At 40.8% G+C, this 16,718-nt stretch overlaps 3 protein-coding genes across 3 annotated transcripts in view; all 3 read right to left on the bottom strand.

Annotated features, from left to right (window-relative positions):
• LOC143112539 (protocadherin alpha-C2-like) overlaps positions 1-8,850 on the bottom strand; it is a 47,309-nt gene extending 38,459 nt beyond the window's left edge. Inside the window, exon 1 of the mRNA XM_076274805.1 lies at positions 6,375-8,850. Coding sequence (XP_076130920.1) covers positions 6,375-8,750 — 2,376 coding nt within the window. The 5' untranslated portion in view covers positions 8,751-8,850. The remainder of the gene's footprint in view (positions 1-6,374) is intronic.
• A 396-nt stretch (positions 8,851-9,246) lies between these two features.
• On the bottom strand, positions 9,247-12,180 carry LOC143112688 (protocadherin alpha-2-like). Its single transcript, XM_076274958.1, has 2 exons — positions 9,868-12,180; positions 9,247-9,252 (listed from the first exon to the last, which is right to left on the bottom strand). The coding sequence occupies exons 1-2, from the start codon at positions 12,178-12,180 to the stop codon at positions 9,247-9,249; spliced, it is 2,319 nt and encodes a 772-aa protein (XP_076131073.1).
• Positions 12,181-12,346: 166 nt separating this feature from the next.
• Positions 12,347-15,836, bottom strand: LOC143112689 (protocadherin alpha-3-like). Its single transcript, XM_076274959.1, has 2 exons — positions 13,461-15,836; positions 12,347-12,394 (listed from the first exon to the last, which is right to left on the bottom strand). Exons 1-2 carry the CDS (start codon positions 15,834-15,836, stop codon positions 12,347-12,349), a joined length of 2,424 nt encoding a protein of 807 aa, XP_076131074.1.
• Between the last annotated feature and the right edge of the window lie 882 nt (positions 15,837-16,718).

The raw sequence follows: 16,718 nt of genomic DNA on the forward strand, positions 1-16,718 counted from the left end.
ATTTACAGAGATCACTTCCGGTGAAGAAATGCATACTTGGGGGTTTGCCCCAACACACACACACACACTAACACACCCACCCTCTCTCTCTCTCTCTCTCTCTCTCACTCACACACAAATACCCCCAAGGATTAAAGTTATCCGTCGTGCGGCGGATTTCCGTCAATTTGATTCTAGAAATGCCATATTTGAGATCGATGCAGATCCGATGAGAAAAAAAATAGGAAGGGGGGGTCCGATGAATTAATGTGTGTGATGTTAAATCTTTAAAGACCTAATAGTGTTCTTGAGAACTTTCTGTGTCTCAATCAGTGACCGCTAAAGAAGATACGTCAGCCATGAGTTTCGCTTTGTTTATTGCTAGGCCTACACGATTGTCTCATTGGCCTGGGGCGTTTGCTTAAAAAAAACGTCTGGAGGACTAACGGTCTACAAGTTGGAATATAGTGACACAATCGATACAGCTGATGAGGTTGGCCAATCCGTTTAACTTTTTTGGATATGGTGGCCAAGCCTACATTGTGAGGTCTATGTGCGAATTCGGAGATAAGCGTATGCTGTGTTCTTTCCGTGCATCAATGTATACAATTTCTTAGCCTACTATCGCGAACTCTTGTCAGGGGAGGTCATTCATTTTGGGTGTCACCTATGACTTGAACAGATAGCCTGATGCCACCCGATGTAGCCTATTAGTGTTACAGTTTTAAATCAATGCAACTAATGGCGGCCTTACATTGTACAATTTTGGTCGCACAGTTGGCGACTAAATTTCCAAAGTCGGACAGAAATCATGGGAGTTGTGCTGGAATCGCGGCGCGCTCCCGTCAACTAGATCGTTAAGTGTAAGGTGCCAATGTTAGCGGTTTTAAGTCAGTCGGAGTCAGTCCTTTTCTAGTTTTGCCGTTACGACGATATTATCGCAAGTCTTTCTAGCCGTGGCTCATGCAAATAGTGACGTGAACTATAAAAAACAATAGTGACCTCTCTCCAACACCAAACAGGAAGGGGCAAAGTAGGCGACAGCAGTAGTCTATATGATTATTTGTTATTCTTATAATATTTGTAATTTAGTCGGCTCTTCCATGTGACAGAACAACTCTATATCGGTTAGGGATGTCACGCATGAAACAATGCTGCAGAAACACGAAAATACGACTTTGAGTTCAGTAGGCTATTATTTCAGTTCCTGTTTATCTATTGCACGATGGGTAATCATTTAAAGGAATCTAGTTGCAGTCTGATTGCAAAATCATAGTCAGTGACTTAAAACTCTGCTACTTGTCTTTAGATGTGAGAGGGTCTGAGACTGTAGTCTTTCAAAAATCTTTTCCAAATCTTTGCAAATCTTTCCAAAGTCTGTCAGTGTAAGGAGGGCTTAACATGCGTAAAGACGCAATATAAACCGTAGCCTATGCAATTTATTATCCCGTCTGTTATGACATGTCCAACAATGTGTTTCACAATTTGCGACGGACGGTTTTGACTGAGCGTGTTAGCATAAAATAATAATCTGTCATCATCGCGAACTGTTGAGTAAGGGGGTCAGTCGTGTTTGTGACGCACAGATAGCCAACTTTAAAGTTCTCAAGAAACTTGAGGTTGGTATGAAGGAGTGTATTGTGGATGTGAGCAAACATTGTGCACATTGTGCAACTTAACCACATAACCGGTTCCATGTGTTCGAATTGGATGACTAAAGTTCTCAAGAAACGTGAGGTTGGTTTGAAGGAGTGTATTGTGTGTGTGAGCAACCTACATGTTACTTATCTGCCTGAATCTCAATATTCTGATCACAACAACTCTGGGCAAGTCAGCACCAGTCAGCATTCATTGTTTTGCACTTTTATAATCACATCACCAAAAGTAGGTTATTGGTTTTACCAAAAGTATTTGGCAGTATTTTTAAACTACAAACCTATGAAGTATTTTGATACAAAATATGATGTTTTTTTTCCCAACTAAATAAAATAAAAATGACTACATACTATTTAGTATTTTAAATACATGTATCAGACATACTGCCTATCCCTGGCTGTTGGCTGCAGCAACTCAAGCTAGGTAGTACTGATTGTTTTGTGTTTGTTTTGTGTTTATGTTATGTTTTGATCCAATTTGACAGCTTTGCTATGTTGCCCACCCAAAATTTCTACCAGCCCACCCAAATATAGTAGCCTAGCCTAGGTTAAAACCAGCCCTGCCCTGCATGGAGACATATTTTACGATAATAATGGAGAAAATGTTAGCAAAACTTTAGGTTTTTGTTAACGGAATCTCCTGACCCTCATTCATCTATTTGCGCAACAGCCCACATTCTGCCTTCAATCCAGCGAGACAAGTGAAATAAATGTTGTTGTTTTTTTAAAGCTGTCATCGCCATAGGCACGATATTTAGGCTACCTCTGTTAAGCCTACACAAAGTTGCGAATTAAGGAGTGTTTCCTGATCGGGGAAACCTTTCGGTCCGCAGTTCAATTGTGCCGCAGGCCAATAAAGGCAAGCATGTTTGCCACTTACATTTCTGACGTTTGACACTTCAAACTGCTGCAAGTGCATCAAGAAAGGTCCCGCCTTAGACCATGTTAACGGCCAATCATAGACTAGGATTTGGGGTGGCACCTGGGGTGGCCAATCGAATCTCAAGGGTGGCCTGTGCCACCCGGAGCCACCCCTCTGGCTCCGCCCCCATATCGCAACCTCTTGTCAACCTTATACGACCTGTTGCTGAAGACAAAAGCGCCCTCTCCAGATTACCGTTATCAAATGTGCAGACCTCCTGCATGAGCACACACAGTATTGCTGCTCATTGGAAAACTTAGTTGTCTGTAAAACTCAAAACTACCATGTTTTCATTAAAGGTGCCATGTGTAAGAATTGAGGTAAAAATATCCAAAAAATGAGATACACGCATCAAAAGAATGAGAAGAAATAAGGGCGATGATGTCATTAAAAAATGACAAGGTATAGTGCTGCAGAGATATCAACCTGAATTAGCATGCTAAATTACTAGCCACAGCCCGACAGGTGTCATAATACCAGTTTCGGCCATGGGAGGCGGTATACGGGCAACATAACCGCCAGCCAAACTGCAATACACGTTTCTTGGTTGTTACTCTAGGGTAGATCAACTCATTTTCGGAGGTATACTGCCCCCATCTTTTATGGAATGTGGAGTAAGAATTGATTTTTTGGCGGACATTACACATGGCACCTTTTTATGCGGATGAGGCAACAATATCTCGAATGTTCTGATTTCTTTACTTTGATGAGGAAATGGGAAGTCTTGCAAACTTGATTTTGTAGATTTTACTTGGTGTTGAATTGCATATTAATAAGAAAAAAATTCTCCCCTTTAAACACTTTTGGCCTGAAGTAATTAAATAAGAGTGTAAGGTAAAGCCTTTCTACAATATTGCTGCAGTAGAAAAGAACAGCAATGGCTAGTCAGCAATGGTCAGGGATGGTACTGAAATATCGTTTTGTTCATCAGGAAAACTCAATCTCAATGGCCGCTAAAACGAGGCTACAGGGTACACAAATCATAGGATTGTTATGTTCTATGCATTTACCTGTTGGTGGCATTATATAGTAAGTGTACCCTGTAGCCTCGTTTTGGTTTAAACAATGGCCGCTTTGTGAATAAGGCGAATACTCCCTTTACTTTGCTGTTTGCATCTTTTTGTACATTAAAAACCAATAGGTCGCGACCGCAAAAGGGGTGCTATCTCTATAGGTGGATATGAACAACGTATGACTTATGGCCTGAAAAAAGTTCAGTCAAATATTTTATTTTCACTTTAATCCCTGATACCCCCCCACACACACACACACAGACACACAGCAGTTGAGTTTCCCACCACACTTGTCTGATAGTGTTGTTGAGGTTAGCAGTCCATGGCAACTAATGAAGCTAAACGAAGTAATGCTGATATGCAAAGTCAAATCTTACCACTATATAAACATCCTTGCATTTCACGTGCATGATAATACTATGTTTTCACGCTCTTAAAGATCGGAGATACTTTTACTGTTAAAGGGAAATTATTGGCCACAGCTTCCGGTGTCATACCGGTATGTGTCTAGAGCTGTCTATGGTCTAGAGTCGTCAAAAACGAACAAAACTCAGAACGGAGTTAATTGAGCAAATTCATAAACGGGACTTATGGAACTGATAAGTTAAGTACGTCGGGAACTACTCACTCAACTCCAAGTGTAGAGTTTAAACCAGGCTACGTTAACCACACTCGGAACATCTCAGAGAGTTTCTGTATATCAACGAAATCACGGGTCAACAGAATTTGGCGAGAAGAAAAGGTAAGTTTATAATGAAATGGGTTCTCTAAAACTCTTTGCTACCGCCCTCTGTCAATGTTAAGTCCAAAAAATCAGACTATGAGCTGCGTGTAAACTGCGTGCATGCAAGGAACTACATCAGCCATTTTAATATGTAAATGGACAGTCTGAACATATTGACATTTGGGATGGATTGTCTCTATCTTCCAGACTTGTCTTACCCGCTCACATTCGCCAGAATGGCACAGAATCTGAACAGGCTAGTTCAACTGCACTGTCCTTGGGTGGCCTAATGTTCACCTTGCAATGCTGTCTGGCCTGTTCCTATTGTAAATATAGCCAAAATGTCAGAAAACATCAGACTTCAAGGTTTACTTGTCATAACATGGTACAGTATGTAGCACAGTGGTAAACTGCTTAGAAATACAATTGACCTGACATTTATATATTGGATGGCATCCATTAGTCCTATTTAAGTATAGGCCCTACAGGCTGTTGTTATTATGTAGTGTGATGGCACTACATAATAACATTCATTATTAATTAATGAATCATTTACAAATACTATATTATTTACAAGTATTAATCAAACAGAATGTAAGACAAATAATTACAAATGTAAGTAATACAAATGGAATAAACAGGTTAGATGACAATTAGACCACATACAGTATACTGAAATGCTCAAATAAGATAAACCTTAATGCATGACATGAACTTACAGAGAGAGCGGGAGGGAGGGAGGGAGGGAGAGAGAGAGAGAGAGAGAGTGAGTGTGTGTGTAGAGTCAGAGAGTCATGGAGAGCAAGTGAGCAGGTTCTGGAAATGTCCATCTTGAATTTGAAAATAAGACTATATATAAACATTTCCAAGATGAGGTTGTAGATAATCTCCTAGCAATACAGGACAGGCCAAAGCATTGATTCCAGCTTCACATCAAAAGCACACATTGGGAGAAATACAAACTTTTACCCCTCAACATTCGACAAGTATTAATCAAAAGATCTGCAATCTGAATGGCCACAGATGATCTAACCTAGGCTAGGCTACTATATTTGGGTGGGCTGGTGCAACATTATATTAGGAGGCCAGTAATCCAGTGAATAGAATAGTATATGTAGTCAAACAAAGGAAATTAACCTTTTAGATGAACTGTTGCATCCTGCTTGACTGTAATTGACCATAAATATGAGGTAAAACTCATGACAATGGCTCACAATTCTACTCCACCACAGGCCATTCCTGCACTCACTACTAAACGAAACATACTCAAATGTACCTTAAATTACCCCCTTCATTTGTTAAACAGGCCCTTGATTTTACCTTAAATACCACCAAGTGTCAAGTCAGGTGTTCCCTGTATTTGTTGTAATTAAGGCAGTAATTAAGGATGATTTAAATATATCTTAATTTTATTTTGAGGTGTTAATTCAGGGATTCCTTGATTAAGGGGGGAAATTTAGGGAGAATGGAAAAAGTAGGGGTAAATTCAGTAGGCTTTTCTCCTTAATCAGCCCTTAATCTATGCACATTTGTAAGGGGTGAAATTATGGGGTTTTGCTTCGTAGTGACTGTGTGTCTATGTGTCTTCACAACTGTCCTCTGCCCACCTGGTTTAACCTATCGGTGGTGTTCTTCATTAGCAGAACAGAACTGATCTTGCCAGTGACAATGATTATCATTATGTTGACTTTAATAAAATGTAGTTGGAACCATGTCTGAATATAATGCAATACAGAGGGTGATCCAGAAGCAGGATACAGAATCCGTCTTATTTAAAACTGTCCAAGAGAGTGGTGCTGGTTCGTGACCATGTATTACTACTCTCCTGTCTCCTCTATTGAATCTACACTGTAATACAATTGTCACTGTGACTTGTAGAGGCTAGTATTGTCTAAATTGAAACTAATCACTGTGTACGTATAGATTACATGCAATATATGTATCTATTCATGGGTTTCATCAGGTCCCTTTCCACAGGTGTATACAATCAAGCACCATGATTATGAATGCAGACTGCATGGTGCTTGATTGATACACCTGTGTAAAGGGACCAAATGAAACCCATACACACTATGGCTTACCTTCTGAGTAGAGGGTAGAGTCTGCGTCCGTTTAAATGTGTCTCCTCCATCAATACTTATTAGCTCCGCGTCTGCAGGCGGAAATGGTGATGGGAACACTACTACGTCACTCTTCAGTGTGTCTGAGCTAAAACACACGTCATACTGCTGGGTAGTTTTAGAGTAAGACCAGCTCCCGTCTGGGTGAGTGGTGATCATGGGGGCGCTGCAGCTACTGAAAATACCATCAGTCCTGTGGCATTTCACTGCTATTAAAGTGATGAGACTGATGAGGAATATCGCTGATACTGACATGATAGCGACGAGCAAGTACAGATTTAGATCAGAAAATCCATCATATTTTTGTGGAACTTTTCTGAGAGTTGTCGGTATATCAACTGCGCTTTCAAACACCACAACATCAAAAGAAACCGACGCAGAAAGAGGGTGTTCTCCGTGGTCAGACACAGTAATGATCAATGGGTGTGTTTTTAGATCATTGTCACTCATTCTTCTCTTGGTCCGTATTTCTCCAGAACTGGTTCCGATTCGGAAGAGGTTCGTGCCTTTAGGTTCAGAGATGTGATAAGAGAGAAGCGCATTGTAGCCAGAGTCCGCGTCCACAGCCCTGATCTTGGCCACAAAGTAGCCCGCTTCAGCAGAGTAGGGGATGTTCTCAGAGTTCACAGAACCTTGATCAGAATAAGGCGGGAGAATAACAGGGCTGTTGTCATTTTCATCTGAGATGAGAACTTGTACCGTTACATTACTGCTTAATGCGGGAACACCAGAGTCTGTAGCTTGGGCTTGAAATGTAAACTTTTTTATTTCCTCGTAGTTGAAGGACTGCAGGCTGTATATTTCACCAGTTATAGAGTTAATGTTCAACAAGGTTGATATAGGCATGTTTCCACTTTTATAATCAATTAATGAGTAAGATAACTTCGCGTTGTCCTCAAGGTCTGTGTCGTAAGCATTGATTGTCGCAATTACGCTTCCTACAGGACTGTTTTCCTTCACATAAACGTTCATCAGCGACTCTGGGAAGCGAGGGGCATTATCATTAACATCGGAAATGTGAACTACAAAATCACTAGCAGTGGAAAGAGAGGGGAATCCATTATCGGTGGCTATGATAGTGACGTTGTAATCAGAGTCTTTTTCCCTATCTAATTTTCCATTTACCACCAAGGAATAATAATTTTCGTAATTAGATTCCAGTTTGAAAGGGACAGTGCCTTTGACAACGCATTGGACATCTCCATTTTTTCCTCCATCCTCATCCGATACAGTAACTAAAGCAACAGCTATGCCAAGCTTGGTATCTTCTCTAACAGACTGTAGGAGCGGTGTCACTGTTATTTCTGGTGCATTGTCATTCACATCTATTACCTCCACTAAAACTTTGCATTGTGAACTCCTTGGTGGATAACCTGTATCCGTTGCTTGAACTCTCAATTCAATGGCAGGATTTTCCTCATAATCAAGTTGTCCTTGTACTTTTATCTCTCCAGTATCTGGTTTTATATCGAACATTTCAGAGGCTTGAGCATTTCTATGCCCAATTAAAGAATACCGAATCCCTCCATTCAAACCCTCATCTGCATCAGTTGCAGTGACCGAGGTCAACACTGTTCCAAAAGAAACATTCTCCGCGACCTGGACTTTATAAAGTGATTTGCCAAATACAGGGTTGTTATCATTTACATCCAAAACGTTTATCAAAATGTCTAAAGTTCCAGACTTTGCAGGTTTGCCCCCATCGACTGCAGTCAGTAAAAGCGATATAGCAGCCTGTTTCTCTCGATCTAAGGCTTTCTGCAGCACTAATTCTACGGATAGACCCTGTCCTCCCTCGCTCTGTACCTCTAAAGCGAAATATTCATTAGGACTGATCTTGTAGCTTTTAACAGAATTACTTCCTGTATCGGGATCCTCTGTTACAGGCAGATGCAGTCTCTCTCCAGGACTCGCGTTTTCCGTTATGTTTAATGTTTGAGTGTTGATCGGGAATTTTGGTGCGTTATCATTTATATCCAAAACATGTATCTGAAATCTGTACAAGCCGTGTGGGTTTGTAGCCAGGGCTTCTATCTTTAGGACACACTTGCTATTAGTCCCACAAATCTGCTCTCTGTCAATTCTGTCGTTGACAAACAAGTCTCCGGTTTTTACATTTACATCAAAGTATTTCTTGTTAGATCCGGATACAAATTGAAACGTGCGTGACTGCAGTTCCTGTACATTCATGTTCAAGTCTTTTGCAATATTCCCAACTACTGTCCCTTTGCTCACCTCCTCCGAAACCGAATATACAATCTGACTGGAAGACAAGTCCCAAAGGCAGGCTAGGAGCAGAATCCAGGTCCATGCGTATCCTCCAACTGAAACACCCATCGTTGTCCCTTACTCTTGCTTATTTCTCGTACTTGCCTTAAGCGGGAAGGTTGTCCAGAACACAAGTTTTACACTCCACGAATGGAGACAACCATTTTCACAGTTGAAATGCTCCCTTGTCCGTATCTATCCTAACATTCTCTATAAATATATCTTAGAGGTGGAGTCTGTAATACATTTCTCAGAGTGTATCAAAATCGCGGTCTACAGTGACACCATGTGGTTATATACAGCATATGTAAATGTGTATGTGAATGCTTACTCTAATAAATAGATATCGATGAGGTGACGTTTAGCTTGAAACGGTTTTGAAACTTCACTATGTGAACTCGATGAGGTGCATGACGAACATGACAGACTTTGACATTGGAACAATCTTAAAGCTGAATAATTAATGTTGTTTCGAAAATAAAACTGACATGACAAATGTTACAATTTCGAGACCAGACAGGTAGTCGCCAGATGTTATTCCATGGTTTTGGCGCTGTCCATTTTTCTAGCACTGAAACAGTGAATGAGAATGTTGAAGAAACTCTCTGACAGGTTATTTAGCCTGTTATTTACGAGTGTTAGCCTACTGTTGGTGCTAGGAGGCTGGCATCGCGAACGTGAATACGATGGAATGTGTTAATATGAGATTGCTTTACCTGTTTCGGATGTAGTGAATGTTTGGAGTGTATTTTCCTCTGGAGTTTCAGTAGTTTTATCAGATGTTATACAATGGAGTAAAATGCTTTCTCAATAAATCAGTTCAGCATAGATAAAGACGTTGTAGATACAACGACAACACATTGCATTTATATAACGCTTTTCTCAACACTCAAAGCGCTTTATCTACGATACGATTTGTCTACTATGGAGCAGTAAGTCAGTGTAGCAACTGAAAAAGTTGGCAACAGCAGAGGAGGAAACAATATAAACATTTGGAAACATGATGCAAGCTCTTGAATGTACACAAAGGATGCACTTGTGAACTTATTGATTCGTTTATCACCAGAGGAAATTAAATACGTTGAAATCTTTTGTCTACTATACGTTCATGATCGTTATCTGACTGTCTAATATCTCCGGTAAAATGATTTGTAAAATTAAATTTAAAAGTGATGTCATGCCCTACCTTTTCAGTACTAGGAAGAGTTTGTGTCCGCATAAAAGTGTCACCCCCGTTGATGCTGATCAGTTCTGCGTCTGCTGGGGGAAACGGTGATGGGAACACCACCACGTCACTCTTCAGTGTGTCAGAGCTAAAACACACGTCATACTGCTGGGTAGTTTTAGAGTAAGACCAGCTTCCGTCTGGGTGAGTGGTGATCATGGGGGCACTGCAGCTACTGAAAATACCATCAGTCCTGTGGCATTTCACTGCTATTAAAGTGATGAGGCTCACTAGGAAGATCGCTGTTACTGAGATGATGGCGATGAGCAGATAAAGATTGAGATCTGAAAATGTGTCCTCAATTAGTGGCACTTGTTTGAAAGATGTCTGCTTGTCTCCTGTGTCCTCTTCAACCACAACATCAATTGACATAGAAGCAGAGAGAGGGGGCTCGCCATGGTCAGTCACTGTTATGATAAGCGGGTGTGTTTTTAAGTCACTATCGCTCATACGTCTCTTGGTCCTTATTTCTCCAGAACTGGTTCCGATTCGGAAGAGGTTCGTGCCTTTAGATTCTGAGATGTGATAAGAGAGTAGCGCATTGTAGCCAGAGTCCGCGTCCACAGCCCTGATCTTGGCCACAAAGTAGCCCGCTTCAGCAGAGTAGGGAATGTTCTCGGAGTTCACGGAGCCTTGGTCAGAATACGGCGGGAGAATAACAGGGCTGTTGTCATTTTCATCTAAGATGAGAACATGTACAGTCACATTACTGCTTAATGCAGGGACACCAGAGTCTGTTGCTTGGATTTGAAAATCGAACTTTTTAACTTCTTCATAGTTCAGAGACTGCATGCTGTATATGTCCCCATTTAAAGAATTTACATTCATTATGGTGGACACAGAGGTGTCACTTCTTTTGTTTTCAACTAATGAGTAAGATACTTGGGCATTTTCGTTCAAATCTGGGTCGTAAGCACTAACTGTCGCCATAAGGCTTCCGACAGGAGTGTTTTCTTTTAGGTATACATTTATCACAGGCTCTGGGAATTGTGGGGCATTGTCATTAACGTCAGAGACATAAATAATGTAATCACTAGCACTGGAGAGAGGCGGGGTGCCACCGTCTGTGGCTATGATGGTGACGTTGTAGTGGGAATCTCTTTCTCTGTCCAGTGGTCTATCTACAACTAAAGAATAATGGTTATCATAATTAGAGTCGAGTTTGAAAGGGATTAAATCTTTGATGGTACACTTTATGTCTCCGTTTTTTCCTCCGTCCTGATCTGAAACTGTAACAAGAGCAACAGCTTTCCCTGGCGTTGTATCCTCTCTCACAGTTTGCAGCAGGGGTGTTATGGTTATTTCTGGAGCATTGTCATTAATGTCTATCACCTCCACTAAAACTTTGCATTGTGCACTACGTGGTGGAGAGCCCTTGTCTTTCGCTTGGACTCGCAGTTCAATAGCAGGGGTTTCCTCGTAATCAATTTGTCCCTGCGTGTGTATTTCTCCAGTGTCTGGCGTTATGCTGAATTTTTCAGAAGCTTTTGAATTTCGGTTTCCAATTAACGAGTATTCAATCTCGCTGTTCATGCCGTCATCTGCATCTGTGGCGGTTACCGTGATTAGTTTGGTTCCAAAGGGAACATTTTCAGTCACCTGAACTTTATAAAGAGTCTTAGTAAACACAGGATTATTGTCGTTTACATCAAATGTATATATTATGATGTCTATGTTACCGGTCTTTGGTGGTTTACCTCCATCAAACGCTGTCAATAGGAGTTTTATAAAAGGCTGTTTTTCGCGATCCAATGATTTTTTTAACACTAATTCAGCAGATAGACCTTGCACACCCTCGCTCTGAGTTTCCAAAGAGAAATATTCATTGGGACTCAGTCGGTAGCCTTTTAAAGAATTACTTCCTGTGTCGGGGTCCTCTGCTATGGGCAAGTGATACCTTTCTCCGAGGGTAGCAACCTCGGTTATGTTCAAGGTAAGCGAACTACCAGGAAACGTGGGTGCGTTGTCATTTACATCCAAAATATGTATTTGAATTCTGTAAAGACTGTGAGGATTTTGAGCCACTGCCTCTACTGTTAAGGTACACTTCAAATTGTTTCCACAAACCTGCTCTCTGTCGATTCTCTCTTTGACAAACAATTCTCCTGTTGTTAATTTAACATCAAAATAATTCGCGGTAGATCCGGATACAATCTGAAACATGCTTGTTTCCATTTCCTTAACATTAATGTTCAATTCTTTTGCTATGTTTCCAACCACAGTTCCTTGGCTCACCTCCTCTGAGATGGAAAACTCAATCTTACCGGACGACATATCATATAAACAAAGAAGGAATACAATCCAGGTCCTCGCAAAACTCTTTAGGATTGCACGCTTCATCGTTGCCCTGTATTCTTGCGCAGTGCCTGCCAGGTAATTTGCATCAAAGACAAGTCCACAACATAATATTCGAGCGACACTGATGATGGCGAGGATTTTCTCAGCTGAAGGATCCCATGTCGTTGCTTTCGTATTCTGCTCTCCCTGGCTGGACATCATAGAGGTGGAGTTTCACAAAGCGTCTTAATCGTGGTCTACAGCGACACTCGGTGGTTTCTTTAGTCACGAGAGCACGTTAACATATGGACATATAATGCATAAACAAATATGTGTTTTATATATCTATGTTTTATTATCTATTAATTTGTATCCTATAATGCGTACGACTAACGAACCATTTGTTTGGCCTGTCGGATAACTAGCATGTTCCGTGTGAAACGAGACTATGTGGAGAAAGAAACAGGTGGTTGCTGTCCACGGATGAGGTGCTGAAACCGATAATTCCCGCCTGAGCGAATTGGGGGAAATAAACTCTTGATTACTTCATTTTCTCCTCACATTTCAAATATTCTTGCTGACTGGGAGAGGGGTTGTTTATAACAATCTTCTGACATCTTCAAGTTCAATTAGGCCTAAAAGTTTGACCTTTTCATGATTCCATAATTAAATAAGTCACCGGCTTTGGAGTAAACTGGTGATCTACCTATTGGTTATTAATTTACCCACAGGGTAAAATGAAATGGTTTGTTTAGACCAACACAACGAAATATGTTATCAGTATATCTACATACTTTTCATGTTGCACGTGGAATGTTGCAGAAAATATATGCTCTCACGTCAAAACATAGGTCTAAATATTTTCATAGGAGAGTACGACTGTGTTTAAACAGCTTATCACACAAAGACATAATCGCTCTGCAGCTTAAAATCAAAGCAATATCCCAGCCGTATATACAATGTATATAAATTGTATGTTCATGTGGTTTCTTACAATCTGATAAGTGATTGAAAATGCTGCAAATTATTAGTTTAAGGACTTGACGTATTGTTAGTTCTAGTTTACTTGTTAACGTCAAAAGTATGTGCACGCTTGTCATTACAGCGTAAAATCACAGAGGTAAGGACATATGATACATAACAGTGTATTGTTAGGGCATATAGTGTTGTGTATGTGTGCCAATGTCACATTTGTGTTATGTATTGTGTTGCAATGCCACATTTGTCATAGTTTGCATTAGGGAATAATCATCAAACAAATCAGCACAATGCCCTACCTTTGTTGTACTGGGAAGAGTTTGTGTCCGTTTACAAGTGTCTCCTCCATCAATGCTGATGAGCTCCGCGTCTGCAGGCGGAAACGGTGATGGGAACACCACCACGTCACTCTTCAGTGTGTCTGAACTAAAACACACGTCATACTGCTGGGTAGTTTTAGAGTAAGACCAGCTCCCGTCTGGGTGAGTGGTGATCATGGGGGCGCTGCAGCTACTGAAAATACCATCAGTCCTGTGGCATTTCACTGCTATTAAAGTGATGAGACTTACTATAAATATCGCTGATATTGATATGATGGCGATGAGTAAATATAGATTTAGATCTGAAAAAGTTTCATCCTTTTGTGGGACTTCTCTTAGGGTTTTATGTATATCTGTGACTTCTTCAGAAACCACAACATCAATAGACACTGTTGCTGATAGGGACAGATCTCCATGATCAGACACCATGATGATAAGCGGGTGTGTTTTTAAATCATTGTCACTCATTCGCCTTTTAGTTCGTATTTCTCCAGAGCTGGTTCCGATTCTGAAGAGGTTCGTGCCTTTAGGTTCTGAGATGTGATAAGAGAGAAGCGCATTGTAGCCAGAGTCCGCGTCCACAGCCCTGATCTTGGCCACGAAGTAGCCCGCTTCAGCAGAGTAGGGAATGTTCTCAGAGTTCACGGAGCCTTGGTCAGAATACGGCGGAAGAATAACGGGACTGTTGTCATTTTCATCCAGAATGAGAACATGCACAGTGACAGTACCGCTTAATGCAGGAACACCAGAGTCGGTTGCCTGCACTTGGAAAGTGAACGTTTTCATTTCCTCGTAGTTAAACGACTGTAAGCTGAATATTTCACCACTGAGAGAATCAAGGCTGATAAATGAGGATAGGGGAGTATCATCACTTTTACTGGCAACCAAAGAGTAAGACACCTTTGCATTTTCATCGAGATCTGGATCAAAAGCTGTTACTGCTGTGACAACACTCCCCACTGGCATGTTTTCCTTTATATAAACAGTTAACAGAGGTTGTGGGAATCGAGGGGCGTTGTCATTAACATCAGAAACGTAAATCTTAAACTCGCTAGTACTTGAGAGAGGTGGGTTCCCGCCATCTGTTGTTACGATGGTGATATTGTAGTCAGAAAATTTCTCTCTGTCAAGAGGCCCATCTACAACTAAAGAATAATAATTTTCGTAATTAGTCTCAAGTTTGAAAGGAACGTTGCCCTTAACGATACACTTAATCTCTCCATTTTTACCTCCATCTTTATCGGAGACTGTAACTAAAGCGACAGCTGTCCCAGCCTTTGTATCTTCTTTCACCATTTGTAATAGCGGCGTCACTGTTATTTCGGGCGCATTATCATTTACATCTACAACTTCCAGTAAAACTTTACATTGTGTAGTCCTTGGATGATATCCTTTATCTTTTGCCTGTACACGTAGTTCAATTGCTGGGTTTTCCTCGAAATCAAGTCGTCCATTTACCAGTATTTCACCAGTGTCAGGATTGATAGAAAATAAGCCATAGATTTTCGAATTTCCATGTCCGGTGAATGAGTACACAATTTCGCTGTTTACACCTGTGTCTGCATCTGTTGCTGTAACTGAAAGGACTTCAGTTCTGAAAGGAATATTTTCAGGTATACTGATTTTGTAAAGTGTCTTACTGAAAATGGGGTTATTGTCATTCACATCCAAGACATCTATTTTAATATCTAAACTGCCAGATTTAGGAGGTTTACCTCCATCAATTGCAGTCAATACCAGATTGATGACAGACTGCTTCTCCCGATCCAAAGCTTTCTGTAACACTAATTCAGCGGACAGACCTTGTCGCCCCTCACTCTGCGTATCCAAAGAGAAATATTCATTGGGACTCAGCCTGTAGCCTTTAAGAGAATTACTTCCTGTGTCGGAATCCTCTGCAATGGGGAGACTGAATCTTTCACCTGGATTAGCGATTTCAGTGATGTTCAAGGTAAGCGAAGTGACAGGAAAAGTAGGTGCGTTATCGTTTACATCCAAAATATTTATTTGAATTCTGTATAGACTGTGAGGATTTTGAGCCACAGCTTCTATTTTTAAAGAACACTTCGTATTCGTCCCACAAAGCTCCTCTCTGTCGAGTCTGTCATCGACAAACAACTCTCCATTTTTTACATTTATCTGGAAATACTTCTTGTTGGACCCAGAAACGATTTGAAACTTACGGTTCTCCAGTTCGAGCACATTGATATTCAAGTCCTTTGCTACATTTCCAACAACAGTTCCCTTGCTCACCTCCTCCGCGACGGAGTACACAGTCTGACCGGAAGCCTCGTCCCATAAAGAGAGGAACATAATCAATGTCCAAGCATATCCACTGACCACTGTATTGCGCATATTTGCTCTCTGTTCCTGGAAGACTCCTACTGAGTGTCAACGAAAAGGGAGCTCCAGCATATGTTGTGGTAGGCTACATGCCATTTACAATCGTGCACAGAGTTGACGACGCTCGCTCGTTTCTTTCTGATTCACTTCTCCCCTCTCGATATGATGCCATAGAGGTGGAGCCACGTTAGTTTAAACCCTCACAACCATGGTCTGTGGCGACACTGTGTGGGTAGTTCTCAAAGTAATTCATAATTTGATGTATGCCAATCACTTCTGTTTAATGGACATTATTGTTTATTATTGATTTCCCCCTCATTTCCATTGCTTATTTTATTAGGCTATTGATTGAATTGACATTGTTGTTTATTAATGCTATTCCCCTTATTATAGTTTGACCAACATTCATTCTAATCTGTTCCCTGTTAAATTGTAAAAATTATGTTGATTTTGTATGTGTGTGTGCTTTGGACAAAGGCGTCTGCTGAATCCCATAACCATAACCATTTAAACCAACAACAATGGCAACATCGAATATGTGACAAAATCATGTCCTAGCCTATGACCGATGGAACAATGCGGTGGCTGTTTTATACGGTCACTTGGATAAAGAAAACATTCCTTTCTTTTTATTTATCCCAGAACATTGTCAGTGTTTTTATCTGAACTAGTTGTCGTTGTCCACCCAAATAGTGCTGAAACTCATTATCTAACTTACAGCTCTAAAAGGATCGTACTGCTAATAACTTAAACAGCAGCTTTGTGACAGTGAATGTACTCTCTTGTCTTAAAACGAGTCAGAACGACTTTATATTGGCTGTTTTAACACTTCTGTGGGTCAAGCGGGGAAAAGATTTGAAGGTGCTTAGTATCTGTGAATGAACATACATCTGA

This window comes from Alosa pseudoharengus, unplaced genomic scaffold, assembly GCF_046254945.1.
Source record: "Alosa pseudoharengus isolate Yale_2024_CS ecotype anadromous, Long Island Sound unplaced genomic scaffold, YU_APseudo_1.1 YU_APseudo_1.1_scf_8, whole genome shotgun sequence".
Taxonomy (NCBI): domain Eukaryota; kingdom Metazoa; phylum Chordata; class Actinopteri; order Clupeiformes; family Clupeidae; genus Alosa; species Alosa pseudoharengus.